Source organism: Camelina sativa, chromosome 10 (genome assembly GCF_030686135.1).
Source record: "Camelina sativa cultivar CO46 ecotype springtype chromosome 10, ASM3068613v1".
In the NCBI taxonomy this organism is placed as follows: Eukaryota; Viridiplantae; Streptophyta; class Magnoliopsida; order Brassicales; family Brassicaceae; genus Camelina; species Camelina sativa.
The window spans coordinates 9302630-9317175 of NC_141889.1; the positions used below are offsets into that span (position 1 = coordinate 9302630).

Consider the following 14546-nt stretch of genomic DNA (forward strand, 5'->3'; position numbering starts at 1 on the left):
GTTTAAACTCTCAATAATTACTCACGTAGAAAGAATGTATACGTATTGAGAAATGATTGAGTACTATGATATATACAAAGTCTCTATCATAACATGTCTTTGGTAAAATCATTTGTTTACGATCGATTCGTTGGCTAATCACGTTAAGATGGTTAGGCAGTCGCTACAAGACTACAACTAGGCAGCAAAAATATCGATCACCCATCGATTGTTTTTTTTCCCCCATATTTTTATATCAAAGAATATAAAATTAATTGAGGATTGCACCAGAATGATGGCTTATTACAATCATTGGAATCGTACCATAATATTAAAAAAGCTAATTGAAATTAACTAATATCCATGAAATGAAAGGAAGAAACTCATTTGTGTCGACGACATGCATTCCAACAACGACTTTGTTTTTTTTGTTTGACTTTGATTGATATTAGTCACTATTAGAAACAAGGTTGGTTTTGAATGATATGTTCTCATGCTTGGATGTAAATGGAAACAAGGTTGCCATCTTTTATTTTCACAAAAATTTATTACACTTATTGGGAGATAAAAACGGATAAAAGTAATTAAGAAGCCATATTTATTGTACATACATCATCATCAGTTAATGTTTTTGACCTTGAATGTAGTCTCACGTTTATGAAAACTTCTTTATTTGGTCAACACCGTTTTTGGTAAAACATATCTCACATTCACTGAAATGAAACAAAAACTTCACGCACTTGCGTAGTACCAGATTCTGACACGACGATGAAACTACAAAAACTCGGGTCGGATGGATCAGTATAAAAAAAAATACTTGAGGGTTAAAAGTGTAATTTAGTAAAAGTTGAAGGATTTGTTTCTAAATTTCTCCCTTAATATATTTTTTTTCTTCTTTCCAAAAAGGTGAGAGACCTTAATTGAAGGGGGGAGGGGAGAAGAGAGTGGTGACCAGGTCTCGTAGTTGTGGTTTCGTTTTGCATTGCACGTTTCTCCTCACTTTCTTCTTCTTCTTCCTTCGCTTCTCCCCCCCTATCTTCTCTCTCTTTCTCTCCCTTAAGTTTCTCTTACGTTCTTCTCTCTCTCTCTCTACCTTAATAACGTTCTTGCCTTTCGCCATTTCAACCATTCTTCACACACCTCTTCTTCTTCTTCCTCCCTATCCCTCTCTCTCAATGCGAAATTCTCAGGTACTCTCTCTCTCTATCTATCTATGTCTTGTCTCTTCCTCTTTACCCAATTTTTGTTATACCTGATTTACAAACATCTGATCAAAATTTTGTTGAATCCGAATACAAAATTGGAAATCGAAACGTTTGTGGGTTTGTTCTGATCCGTGATTTCTGAGATGGGTTTTTCATAAAGCTAAGAAATTTCGATTAAATTCGATGACTTTTACACTTCTTGCATTTTTGTTTCTCTGTTTTTTGTTTTGTTCTGTTCTGACAAACATGCTCTCTCTCTCTTTTGCCTAAGAACCTTTTTGTTTTCTCTTTCCAATTAACATATGAAATTAGAACTTAATTATTAATTGAAACTTTGATCTTATTTTTTTCATAAATGTATGTATTATTCATCTTTTTGTCTGTCCTTTTCTTTGTTTTTTGATTCTTTCATTAAGGTCCCACTTCCAATCATATTTTATATTTTTCTCCTCTTTTCTATGGTAGTATATGTTTTTTGACTTTGTTTTTTTCTTGTATGACTCCAAACAGCAATGAGCTTCATGATTGCTGGCTACTGAAAAATCTTGAATTTGTTTGTCTCAATATCAAAAAAGATAAAGAAGACTTTGAGATATTTTTAAGTTCAGATTCTTCTGAATCTCCCAATGCTAAGTTTCTCTAGAGCTAGAAGTCAAGGAAGAAACTCAAGACCTCTTGGAGGTTAGTAGTCTACTACAATATAACATAGATATGTTGAGTCTCTGCAACAATTTTAGATGTCTAGATGATCAATCATTTTCTTTGATTTTGATAAAAATTCAGGGATGGAATACTTAGAACCCAAAAGGAAGAGCAATGTCATGGGCAGGATTATCTTGGTTGTTTCTCTTACAGCTTTATGCATTATTATGCTCAAGCATGCACCCAGTTTCACGTCTCCAACCGCGGTAACTCAAGTGTTACTCACTTTAGATGTCAAAACATTTCTCTTAAATCTGGTTTAGTTGGTGTTTTTGTAATCTCATTCTTGCTGCAATTTGTTGTTCTTCACAGTTCTCTCGCAGTGAGGAAGGCGTGACTCATGTGTTAGTCACTGGTGGTGCTGGATATATCGGATCACATGCTGCGTTGAGGCTGCTAAAGGAGTCATACCGTGTCACCATTGTGGTAAAGTTTCTTTCTTGGATTGTATTGTGTGATCCATTGGAGAAGTAGTCAAACTGCAATGTTTAACTTTGTAACACTAATCATTTTTGTCACACAAACAGGACAATCTTTCTCGTGGGAATCTTGGCGCCGTCAAGGTCTTACAGGGATTGTTCCCAGAAGCTGGGAGGCTTCAATTCATTTATGCTGATTTAGGAGATGCCAAAGCTGTAAGTTTTTCATATCCCTATATATGATTCTTTTGAGCGTTTGCTCCTGGTCTTTTGTATGAAGTATGTGTTTTGTTCATTTCAGGTCGAGAAAATCTTCTCGGAGAACGCGTTTGATGCTGTTATGCATTTTGCTGCTGTAGCATATGTTGGAGAGAGCACTCTAGATCCTCTAAAGTACAATCTCTAGCCACTGTTTTGCTCATAACATCTCTGCAAGATATGAATTCTTTGTGGCTAATCTCATGTCGGTTTTTTTGTTGTGTAGGTATTACCACAATATCACATCAAACACATTAGTAGTTCTTGAAGCTGTGGCTAGACATAAAGTGAAGAAGTTGATATATTCAAGCACATGTGCCACTTATGGAGAACCTGACAAAATGCCTATTGTTGAAGTTACTCCACAGGTACTCAAAAAACAGTTTCAGAAAACCCTCTCTTTCGCATGATCATGTCTCATCAACTTTGGAAATTATCGATTTTTTAGGTCCCTATTAACCCGTATGGAAAAGCTAAGAAGATGGCTGAAGACATGATCCTGGATTTTTCTAAAAACTCTGACATGGCAGTCATGATCCTAAGGTCAAGTTCCACGTTTCTAAAAACGTCTCTGATTCTGGTTTGGATCAACCAAACATTGTCTGATGATCTTTTATTACTTCCACAGATACTTTAACGTGATAGGTTCAGATCCAGAAGGTAGACTAGGAGAAGCTCCAAAACCTGAGCTACGCGAACACGGTCGGATTTCAGGTGCTTGTTTTGATGCAGCTCGCGGCGTGATTCCAGGCCTGCAGGTAAAAGACTAAAAAAAACACTCATCAGACTCTCCATGCTTCTTCTTGACTCAACTCTTACAACTTGATAAAAAAATGGATTCAAATTTGATTTATCTATGCATAGGTGAAAGGAACAGACTACAAAACAGGAGATGGAACCTGTGTTCGTGACTACATAGACGTTACTGACCTTGTAGATGCTCACGTGAAGGCTTTGGAGAAAGCTAAGCCTAGAAATGTCGGAATCTACAATGTAGGTACTGGGAAAGGAAGATCGGTGAAGGAGTTCGTGGAAGCTTGTAAAAAAGCGACAGGAGTAGACATCAAAGTAGATTTCTTGCCTCGAAGACCTGGAGATTACGCAGAGGTTTACAGTGATCCGGCAAAGATTCTTAGAGATCTGAATTGGTCTGCTCGTTACACTAATCTTCAAGAAAGTCTTGAAGTTGCTTGGAAGTGGCAAAAGACTCATCCCCATGGATATGCTTCTTCTTAAAAGACCCAAAAACAAAAAAAGTTTTAAATTTTAAACTTCTTGCATAATTTGTTTTTTGAGAGATTAGCTTATAGAAAAGGAATTGATTTGTTACAGAATTACAGTTCAATAATTATTATTAATGGTAATTTGATACAGTTTATGTAAGAATTAATCAGTGATTTTATATATATAAAGGGTTACAAAATTCAATATGACGCAATAAGCCCGTAATAAATATTTTTTTTTATATAGATTATCGATGTGAAACCCACTGGGCCTAATATGAAATTAAGCCCATAAGAGAAAAAGAGTGTAATATTTTTTTTTTTATAAACCCTAGAAATTTCACAGTTCTCGTTTAGCACAGCCAAAAAAAAACCCCAAATTTGGCCTCTCGATTTAGTTTTTGAAACCCTAATCTCGATCCACCGGCGTACTCGACTTCGCCGGCTTGAATCTTTGCTAGTTAGCGAGTGTTAACTGTTGAATCGGGAGAAAAAATGTCGATGTCGAAGAGTTCGAAGATGCTTCAGTTCATAAACTACAGGATGCGAGTGACGATCCAAGACGGGAGACAGCTCGTTGGGAAGTTCATGGCGTTCGACCGTCACATGAACCTCGTTCTCGGCGATTGCGAGGAGTTTCGTAAGCTTCCGCCAGCTAAAGGGAAGAAGATCAACGAAGAGCGAGAAGATCGCCGTACGCTCGGTTTGGTGTTGCTTAGAGGTGAAGAAGTAATCTCGATGACTGTTGAAGGACCGCCTCCTCCTGACGAGTCTCGTGCTAAAGCTGGCTCTGCGGCTGCTGTTGCTGGTCCAGGAATCGGTCGTGCTGCTGGACGTGGTGTGCCTACAGGTCCGTTAGTTCAAGCTCAGCCTGGACTGTCTGGTCCTGTTCGTGGTGTCGGTGGACCATCTCCTGGGATGATGCAGCCTCAGATCTCTCGTCCGCCTCAGCTCTCTGCTCCTCCAATTATTCGACCTCCGGGACAGATGTTGCCACCGCCTCCAGCTTTTGGTGGTCAAGGTCCTCCTATGGGAAGAGGTCCTCCTCCGCCTTACGGTATGAGGCCACCGCCGCAGCAGTTTTCTGGACCACCGCCGCCTCAGTATGGGCAAAGGCCAATGGTTCCTCCTGGTGGTATGATGAGAGGACCTCCTCCTCCTCCACCTCATGGGATGCAAGGAATGCCTCCGCAACGCCCTGGAATGGTTCCTCCTCCTGGTGGGTTTGCTCCACCGCGTCCTGGCATGCCACCACCGCCACATAATCAGCAGCAGCAGTGATTAGGTTAGCAGTGAATGAGAATATGAGTCTTTGTCTTGGGTTTTTTTTACTGCTTTTTGTTTGCTGTTATCTTGAGATTGTGAAGGCGTTATTAAAGTTGTTTGGTTGGACTTCCTCAGGTTTACAATTGTGGTGCTTTCATTGTTGCCTTTCGTAACTTTAGCCTGCAATCTCTCTGATCTATCTTAGCTTGCAAAGTTTGTAGATTTTGGTGACGAGTGAGTGTTTTTTGCCTTATCTTCTTGTGTTTCATTCCATTAAACCTGTTTTATCATCACCATATGTAAGTCTGTGTTACGTAGTTAACAGCAACTTTGTTGAGCCATTTTGAAGAACTTAATACCCTCTTAGAAACTAATCAGACATTGGTCGCTATTAGGGAAGAAGGGCTTAATCGGTTCCAAGTTTCCAACCGTATGTAGCCTCTCTGGTCCTTGTTTATGGATTGTTTAGGTAGAAGTTAATACATTGTTTAGGGAGCTGTGGTGAAAGGTTCTTGCTCACTGATGCTGCGATGACAACCATACATCTGCAATGCCATAGCAAAGGGCTTTGGAAAATGTTAATTCTTATTAGGCGTAGACATTACATTTTCGGGTTTAGTTCACATTCGAATAGTTCAAAGTTAGGTAACTATAGTTTGAAATCGGACCCCAGTCTTTTTGGTTGGTGTTTAGTTTGCCTAAAAGCTGTTACATGTGTTATACTTTACAAGTGTGGTTAGTTGAATGAGAAGTAAAATGCAGAAATGCTTGTTTGTAGTGAAATTCATGATCAGAAATTCAGAATAATCAAAACTAAGGGCACCATTACTAACCAAAATGGTAAAACTATTGCAGATGAATACTACATAAGTGATAGATACAAATTTATCTAACTTATCTAATCATGGACATTTCGGATTTGGTTGGCTTTTTCAATCTAGCTTCAACCCTACAGGTGACTCTTCTTGGCCGATCTTTTTTCAATTCGGTCGGGTCTGGAATCTAAACCCGAAAAGTGGTAAAACAAGATTTGGTAGAGGCGAAAACTGATAATCCGAGTCACGTACATTACTTTACATCTAGGAATAAATTTTGTATGACTTATAGAATCGAATCTTCTTCAAGATGATGATTTACAAGAATTGTGCCGTTGAAAGAAAAGATAGAAAACAAAATAAAAAAAGTACGAAAGAGTCGCAAAGTCAAAAAAAATAAGTAACATAACGGTGTGACACCATTAACACTCCTAATGATGCTTCACGTTTACCCCACCCATTAGCTAAATCTCAGCTTTTTAATTTAAATACATCAAAGATCAAAACATACTATAAAGAAGGCTGCGACAACTTTAATCATATGTTAATATATATAGTCGTTACCTGTTGTTGTTATTGTTTATTTCTTGATCGGAGATTCGAAATGATACTATTTCATTTTAACGAATTGGAGTTCTCAATTAAAAAGTGACAGACTATTAGAATCAAATTTTTATATAATGATCAAAAACAGGAATAATGGAATACTTATTAGTATTACATTGAAATCTTTAAGATTTTCAGTAAAATTTGTGGAAGTTACTAAAAAAGCTTAATTTAAGTAAAAAAATAAAATAAAAAAATCCGAGCCGACAAGTTCCAACAGCTAAATTTGCAAAACTCTGTTTTATCTTTTCTTCCAAAAAACACTGTGCTCGTCCTTTTCATTGCCTCTCGCTCTCTGGGGGACCCTGTAGTGTAGACTCTGTAGAGTGTTAAAACGTTCAAAAAATATTCACAGATTCCAATAAACAATTAAAAAAAAAGGTTTCAGATTCTCGTGAGTTTTGGGTTCCTTCTTCTTTCTGCTAAAAATCATATCTATCTTGTGTACTATATATACTACTATATACAATATATTAAGTATATATATATATATATATATATGAGCTTACTCTTCTTTTCACCGTCTCCAACACGAAAAAAATAAATAAAAGGCAGTTCCTTTTTTTTCTTTCTGCAGATTCCACTAACTCACCATGTTTGCTTCATGATTTCTTCTTCTTTTTGCAGCTTTTTTCTTTCCTTCTTTCTTTATCTTCTTATTTAAGCATTTGGTTGGTTTCTTGGGGGTTTTTCTTTTTTAATCAGTGAGTGAGTGAGATATGAGGAGAGTTTCAATGGTGAATTTTGGGGTTTTCCTTCTGTTCTGTTTTGGTTTTTTGTCGAACTCATTTGGACAAGATTATGATGATTCTGATGTCAACTCTACTACGGCTGTTTACATTGTTACTCTCAGACAAGCTCCTACTCTTCATCTTTTCCAACAAGAAGCAGAAGTGACAAGGGTCAGAGATAATTCCAAACATGGAGACACTTCCAAGTTCACTAGACCAAAACTTCAACCAAGGTATTTGCATTTTGCTTTGGAATCTTGGATTTTCAGCTATTTTTGGTTAGTGAAGGAGTTCACCTTTAGGTACATGCATTGTATGATTCACTTAACTATCATGCTTTTGAACAGCACTAGAAACTGGATTTTGTGTATAAAGGTTCACTCTTTTGTTTGTTTGTGTAGAGTCTTCTCTGGTGTTGAATTCAGTTTCTCTGGTTATATACAGGAACATCTCGAAATCACGTTATTGGAGATCAAGGAGATCAGCAATTGCTCAAGCTCATGACTCTTTGCTTAGAAATGCATTGAAGGGAGAAAAGTATATTAAGCTTTATAGCTAACATTATCTCATCAATGGGTTTGCTGTCTTTGTTAGCTCACAACAGGTAATCCTGATCGTATCCATGTTTTATCAGCTTATACTATATATGTTTGGTTTCTTCATTGTAAATGTTCTTAATTTTTCTCTTATTTGCTTTTAAAAAAGGCTGATAAGCTGTCAAAGAGAAAGGAAGTAGCAAACGTAGTGTTGGATTTTTCTGTAAGGACGGCAACAACTTATACACCTCAGTTCATGGGTCTACCAAAAGGTGCATGGGTTAAAGAAGGTGGATTTGAAACTGCTGGAGAAGGAATTGTTATCGGGTTTATTGACACTGGCATTGACCCAACTCATCCTAGTTTCAACGGCACTGACACTTCACAGCGTCAGTATCCCATTCCTAATCATTTCTCAGGGGTTTGTGAAGTTACACCAGATTTCCCATCGGGCTCGTGTAATAGGAAGCTTGTTGGAGCTCGCCATTTTGCTCAGTCAGCTATTACTAGAGGGATTTTCAATTCATCTGAGGACTATGCTTCACCTTTTGATGGTGATGGCCATGGCACGTAAGTATAACTTGTTGGTAATGTTGAATAATTTGGCATCTTCTTTACATTCTGCTACTAAATATTGTTGTTATCTTGATGAAACAGGCACACAGCTTCCATTGCAGCAGGAAACCATGGGGTCTCAGCTGTAGTTTCTGGCCATAACTTTGGAAGTGCTAGTGGAATCGCTCCTCGTGCGCAGTAAGTAGTTAGACATTAACTAGATAGCATCTTTATATCATTCATATTGCATTGAGTGAGTGTACTAATGACATGTTTTGATATGTGCCAGTATTTCTGTTTACAAGGCATTGTATAAGAGTTTTGGGGGATTTGCTGCAGATGTTGTTGCTGCCATAGACCAGGTAAAGCATTTACATAATTTTTCAATTCATTACTAGAATGTATCGATCTTTCCATGACACTTTCCAGTGGTTATGAATTTTGTTAGGCAGCACAAGATGGAGTTGACATATTAAGTCTATCCATCACACCTAATCGACGTCCTCCTGGTGTAGCCACGTTCTTTAACCCGCTAGATATGGCTATGCTATCAGCTGTTAAGGCCGGTATATTCGTAGTGCAAGCTGCAGGAAACACAGGTCCTTCTCCCAAGAGCATGTCCTCCTTCAGCCCATGGATTTTCACAGTTGGTGCTGCTACTCACGACCGAGTTTACTCTAATTCCATTACTTTAGGCAACAATGTATCTATTCCAGGCATAGGACTTGCACGTAAGTCTTATCTGGTTTCATTTCATCAGCTAAGTTTTTAATGACTTATCTTTGAATTGCTGTTTTCTTTTTCTTTTTCTAGTTCCTACAGATGAAGGCAAGAAGTACACACTGATCTCTGCTCTTGATGCATTGAAGAACAAAAGTTCAGTAGTAGATAAAGACATGTATGTAGGTGAATGCCAAGACTATGACAACTTTGATAAGGATCTTGTCCATGGGAATCTCCTGATATGTAGCTACTCTATCCGTTTCGTGCTCGGGCTGTCCACTATTAAACAAGCTTTAGCTGTTGCCAAGAATCTAACTGCAAAGGGTGTTGTGTTCTATATGGACCCATATGTCCTTGGTTTTCAGATCAATCCTACACCGATGGACATGCCCGGCATCATAATTCCATCCTCAGAAGATTCTAAGGTGAGAATATAACTAGAAAAATGTAACACTTAATCTCTTGATTCTTCTGGAATAACTATCTAATGACAATATGTAATTTATATATAGGTTTTACTCAAGTACTATAACTCTACTCTTGAAAGAAGTGGAACCACCAAGGAGATTGTTAGATTTGGGGCAGTTGCAGCCATTTCAGGTGGACAAAATCCTAACTTCAGAGACAGAGCTCCCAAGATTATGTACTACTCAGCAAGAGGACCTGATCCAGAAGACAGTCTTTTTAACGACGCAGACATTTTGAAACCAAACCTTGTAGCTCCTGGAAACTCCATTTGGGGAGCTTGGAGTTCCGCTGCCACCGAATCCACTGAGTTTGAAGGTATACAAATCTCCAAAGCATGACATTGTTATAGCTAAAGACATTCCCATGTCAGCTTTTTGTGTTCTTTTTTGCTCTTTTTAGGAGAAAATTTTGCAATGATGTCTGGTACTAGCATGGCTGCTCCTCATGTAGCTGGTGTGGCTGCATTGATCAAGCAGAAGTTCAAAAAGTTCAGTCCTTCAGCCATTGCATCTGCACTTTCAACAACCTCAGTTCTGTTTGACAATAAAGGCGAGGCGATAATGGCTCAGCGTGCTTATGCTAACCCTGATCAAACCTTGACTCCGGCAACCCCATTTGATATGGGGAATGGCTTTGTGAACGCAACCGCAGCTTTGGATCCTGGCCTAATCTTTGATACTAGTGAGCTAAACTGACTCTTTTCCACATTTTAATATAACCAAATGTAGATCATTCTAACGGTCTCTCTCTGTCTATGCAGGTTATATGAAGACTATATGTCATTTCTTTGTGGGATCAATGGATCAGCTCCAGCGGTTTTCAACTACACTGGCAAGAATTGTATGCTTAGAAATGCAACAATCAGTGGATCTGACCTCAACTTGCCGTCCATCACTGTCTCGAGGCTTAACAACACGCGAACTGTCGAAAGACTAGTGACAAACATTGCTGGAAATGAGACCTATAACGTCGGTTTGGTTACTCCTTTTGATGTTTTAATGAAGGTATCTCCTACTCAGTTCTCTATAGCAAGTGGAGAGACAAAGCTACTTAATGTGATCCTCACAGCAAAGAAGAACAGCTCTATTGCTAGCTTTGGGGGAATCAAGCTGTTTGGAAATGCAGGACACGTTGTTCATATTCCTGTGTCTGTCACAGTGAAAATTGCCTCAAAACAATGAGCATGGGAACTTAGTAGATAAGATAAATTGTATTAATTTCTTTTTCCATGTAAATGTCACATAGCATTTTATATAATACATGGTACATTTTATTTGTTACAATATGTAAAACTAGAATATAGATTCAACATTCATTAAACACAATAAATATTCATTCATTACGCGTTGCCTCCATCTCTGTTGTTTCCTTTGTTTGGAGAAGAAGGCACCTTCTCAGATTCCTCTTCCTCAGCAGAAGCAGCTCCAGAAGACGACGGTGTTGTAGCAGGAACAGAGGGATTTGTAGGCTTACCCATTGGGAAAGGAGCATACTTGTGGAAAGGCCAGCCTTGGAATGGGAATTTATGCCTGAAGAAACCGGCTATCGCAGAGTTTGTTGCAGGCTCATCAATCTTGGTCATCATGGAGGAGGATGATGAATCTACCCTGGGGGAATCAGAAACAGAGTTTGTTGCAGGCTCATCAATCTTGGTCATGGAGGAGGATGAGGATGAGGATGAATCAACCTTGGGGGAACCAGAAACAAGCAATGCCGGAGAATGAACATGTGCTTTCCCATGCTTCTTCCCTATTGCAGCTGATGGTGCTGCGTGTCTCGGACTGCGAGAGCAGAGCACAGGTCGAGTAGTAACCAATGAGAGAAAGATTAGGCAGAGGTAAACTCTTGAGTTTGTCATTGTAGCTGAACAAGTTTTTGGACTTTTAGTAAGAGATGCTTCTTCTTTTTGTGTTGAAGTTGTTTGTTTGATGATGTTTGGATTCAATAGTGTTGTAATTTATAGAGTAGAGAGATTGTAGATGATGGGAAGTAGGAGAAGTGTGTTGGGAGATTAACGTTGAATGTCTACTTCTTACCTACATCTCAGTTTCAGGATCATGTTATTGTCATGAGCTTGACTTGTGAAGATATGAACCAAGAGAAGGTGAGATACAAGTAAATTTTAGTATAAAGATTATATTTTTGTTAGTTTTCAACTAAATGATGAGCTTTGGAATCCTAAAAACTAGAAAGGACACAAATCTGAAAGATGGTGTAATTTGAAACATTACGAAAGTATTGTGTTTTTTTTTTTGTTATTTTGAATATGAATATAGAAGTAATAAGATAAAGAATATTAATTTAATTATAATATTATATATGAGGAAGATAAAGTCCAAAAATTTCGGTAATACAAGTTATAACCAAAAATAGAAGATTTTTTTTCCAAAATCCTTTGATCAGAGAGTGGAGCGACTCTAAATTTGCAGATCGATCTCCGAATTCGCTAAATCGCCGGGAAACTTTATTGAGGCAGTCATGTCTTCGGATCCTGATAAAATGATGTCCAAAGCCGACAAAATGTATGCTTTTCTTTCCTCCCTCTGTCTCTCTGTATGAGGTTAATGATCGGTGGAAGTAAGATTTCGATTTGGGTTTTAGGGCATCTTTTTTGGGTTAATCGTGCTCTTTTGGTGGGTTTAATATAATGCTTTCTGTTTGTAACACTCTGATCGAGAAACTTCTTCGTGGTCCATTTTTGCATCTCGATCAAGGTCTTTTTGCTGGGGAAAGAGAAGAATCTAGGATCTCGTGTATTGTTGGATAGGAATAGTTTAATTTGAGTTTGCTTTTAAGTTGAAGAACACTTCTTTTGATTAGATTCAATGAGATAGTCCTGCTACTCAAGTCAAAATTAGGTCTTTGAGACTTTTGAGCTGCGCTGCAAAGTCCTCTGAACTACTTCTCTTTTTGGTATATCCTGGTGTTTAAAATGTGATTGTATTGGCTTCAATAGTTGATTATGAGTATTGAATGTAATATTGTTCCCGTTTTGACAAGGATTGACATCGTCTTTGCTTTTAAAATGGTCTTGTTTTGTTTCTCGCTTTCCTACATGTCAGTGATCACTTTCTGTTATTAACCATCCTTTTAAGCATTTTTTGGTTCTTCGTTTTTTTCACAGGACAAAACTCACGCTTACTAGATGGAGTGCTGATTGGAGAGGGGCTACTGAGCTGTATGAACAAGCAGGTGGGTAACAATGTGTAGTTTCCCCTATGGCAGATTCTTTCCGTGCCGGAATGAGACCTGATTTTGAATTTGTCATCTTATACTCCTTTTCATCCATGAAAAACAGCAAATGGGTTTAGGGCATCAAACAAATATGAGAAAGCGAAAGTGGCTCTCGAGAAAGCTTCAAAAGGACAAGAGATGCAAGCTTCGTATCCAAATAATTTCGTTAAAGAGTATATTCTGCTGCTGTTTATTTCTGTTGTATCCACATAGTATTATTCTATTTAGTGTTATCCTTAATATCTAATAGTCCCTGGGATGCTGCAAAGCATATGGAGTCTGCTGCTGCCCTAGCACAGAAGCTAAGTATTTGGAATGAAGTTGCTGATTTCTATAGAAAGGCGTCTGAGCTCTATACTGAGTGTGGAAGGGCACAACCCGCATCAGATGCGCTTGGGAAGGCTGCCCGGTAATTTTATGTTGACATCTTTAAAGAAGAAATTGGATTTCATGATTTTGTATACTACCTATTTTCTAAATGCCATTGGCTCTGATGTCCTCTATGTGTTAGTGAGTGTGGCTTCTTGAGCTGCTCCGTTTTTCTTTGTAACATATTCAATAATTTGTTTCAGTGCCTTGGAAGATGTCAAACCAGATGACGCCATCCAACTCTACACTGATGCTTGTGAAATTCTTGAAGAGGATGGGAGGGACCAAATGGCCTTTGATCTGTACCGTGCTTGTGCTAATGTCTACATAAAGCTCGAGAAGTAAGTTCTTGCTTTCTTAAAAATCACACGAGGTATCATGGAAAATCATTATCTCTCTATTTGATATAGTACTTGATTGGCACACATATTGTAATTTGTAGGTTCACAGATGCTGCAACCTTTTTCTTAAGATTGGGTGTAGCTGCTGATAAGTGTGATGCCACAAATAGCCAGTGTAAGGTATGAGTATATGCGCTCTTAACTTATAGTACCATTTTGGTTCCACCTATTTTCAACCTTGATGCTTTTTGCCTAACTCAGACCAATTCTCTTGTATCTCTGAATGTTAGTGATGCGAGTTAACTGTTTCCTCCTTAACACCATTTCTTTCAGGCCTATCTTAGTGCAATCATCGTATATCTGTACGCTCATGACCTGAAGCAGGCAGAAAAATGCTACAATGACTGTTCTCAGTGAGTATACTCGTCTCTCTTTATACAGCCACTCGGTTAGTCAATACTAATAATACCTGGACCGAATATGTTACTACGAACAAGAAAACATGAACGATTTAGGAAATGTGATACCAAATTATTGTCTGAATATTTTTCTTCTTTTGGGTAGGATTGATGCTTTTCTGAAGAGTGATCAGAGCCGAAGTGCTACTAGACTTCTCACAGCCTATAATGAAGGAGACATTGAAGAAATCAAGAAGGTGGCGAGTTCAAGCACTGTCTCCAATTTGGATCATTCGGTAATTCACTTAAATGATCTGTCTAATCCTAATACTGTCTCTCTGTGTTTCTGAATTATGCTGATTATTGTGACACCAGATGATCGTATAAGTTTCATTAAACTACTGCAATCTAATACGGAGAAGTATTTTATCTGCAGATCATCAAGTTGGCAAGAAAGCTGCCCACTGGAGATGTTACTCCAATTCAGATGAACACTAATGATGATCTCGACGAGGATGATCTCACTTAAAGTTTCTCCTCTTTGTACAGATTCAGATTTCTAGGCTCTGAATTCGGATGTGTGCGTGTTTTTTTCTTCTTTAAAACACAAGCAAACACTCTTAAAGTTGTTATTTTTATTTGTTTATACAGCGCATACAGGTTCGTTAAAAAGGTGATATACAGTTCAAGTTTATTCTGGTTCTTCTTTGAAATCGTC

The 14546-nt window shown here is 38.1% G+C and overlaps 3 protein-coding genes and 2 pseudogenes across 5 annotated transcripts; 4 read left to right on the plus strand and 1 right to left on the minus strand.

The window, feature by feature from the left end:
• The first annotated feature begins 838 nt into the window (after positions 1-838).
• On the plus strand, positions 839-3991 carry LOC104718267 (putative UDP-arabinose 4-epimerase 3). The gene is made up of 10 exons (XM_010435976.3): positions 839-1169; positions 1695-1865; positions 1968-2092; positions 2199-2312; positions 2414-2521; positions 2607-2698; positions 2790-2931; positions 3012-3106; positions 3192-3321; positions 3428-3991. The coding sequence occupies exons 2-10, from the start codon at positions 1811-1813 to the stop codon at positions 3797-3799; spliced, it is 1233 nt and encodes a 410-aa protein (XP_010434278.1). The 5' UTR covers positions 839-1169; positions 1695-1810; the 3' UTR covers positions 3800-3991.
• A 9-nt stretch (positions 3992-4000) lies between these two features.
• LOC104718268 (uncharacterized) lies at positions 4001-5426 on the plus strand (annotated as a pseudogene). Its single transcript, XR_015568439.1, has 2 exons — positions 4001-5071; positions 5188-5426. The product of XR_015568439.1 is annotated as an uncharacterized LOC104718268 (transcript).
• Positions 5427-7049: 1623 nt separating this feature from the next.
• Positions 7050-10828, plus strand: LOC104718270 (subtilisin-like protease SBT2.2; annotated as a pseudogene). Its single transcript, XR_015568440.1, has 10 exons — positions 7050-7437; positions 7649-7808; positions 7910-8310; positions 8398-8493; positions 8585-8657; positions 8744-9026; positions 9109-9443; positions 9531-9801; positions 9886-10171; positions 10247-10828. The product of XR_015568440.1 is annotated as a subtilisin-like protease SBT2.2 (transcript).
• On the minus strand, positions 10678-11344 carry LOC104718269 (uncharacterized). Its single transcript, XM_010435977.3, has one exon. It carries the CDS (start codon positions 11342-11344, stop codon positions 10826-10828), a length of 519 nt encoding a protein of 172 aa, XP_010434279.1. The 3' UTR covers positions 10678-10825.
• Positions 11345-11697: 353 nt separating this feature from the next.
• LOC104718271 (gamma-soluble NSF attachment protein) lies at positions 11698-14530 on the plus strand. Its single transcript, XM_010435978.3, has 9 exons — positions 11698-12008; positions 12611-12678; positions 12785-12869; positions 12971-13129; positions 13293-13430; positions 13532-13610; positions 13764-13843; positions 13995-14124; positions 14265-14530. Exons 1-9 carry the CDS (start codon positions 11965-11967, stop codon positions 14355-14357), a joined length of 876 nt encoding a protein of 291 aa, XP_010434280.1. The 5' UTR covers positions 11698-11964; the 3' UTR covers positions 14358-14530.
• Positions 14531-14546: the final 16 nt, after the last annotated feature.

Coding starts and splice junctions, on each gene's coding strand:
- LOC104718267 (XM_010435976.3), top strand. CDS start 1,811: ATGCTAAGTTTCTCTAGAGCTAGAAGTCAAGGAAGAAACTCAAGACCT. Junction 2,093..2,198: donor GTTTCACGTCTCCAACCGCG/GTAACTCAAGTG, acceptor TGTTCTTCACAG/TTCTCTCGCAGTGAGGAAGG. Junction 2,932..3,011: donor TTGTTGAAGTTACTCCACAG/GTACTCAAAAAA, acceptor TCGATTTTTTAG/GTCCCTATTAACCCGTATGG.
- LOC104718269 (XM_010435977.3), bottom strand. CDS start 11,344: ATGACAAACTCAAGAGTTTACCTCTGCCTAATCTTTCTCTCATTGGTT.
- LOC104718271 (XM_010435978.3), top strand. CDS start 11,965: ATGTCTTCGGATCCTGATAAAATGATGTCCAAAGCCGACAAAAT. Junction 13,130..13,292: donor GCGCTTGGGAAGGCTGCCCG/GTAATTTTATGT, acceptor AATTTGTTTCAG/TGCCTTGGAAGATGTCAAAC. Junction 14,125..14,264: donor TCTCCAATTTGGATCATTCG/GTAATTCACTTA, acceptor TTTTATCTGCAG/ATCATCAAGTTGGCAAGAAA.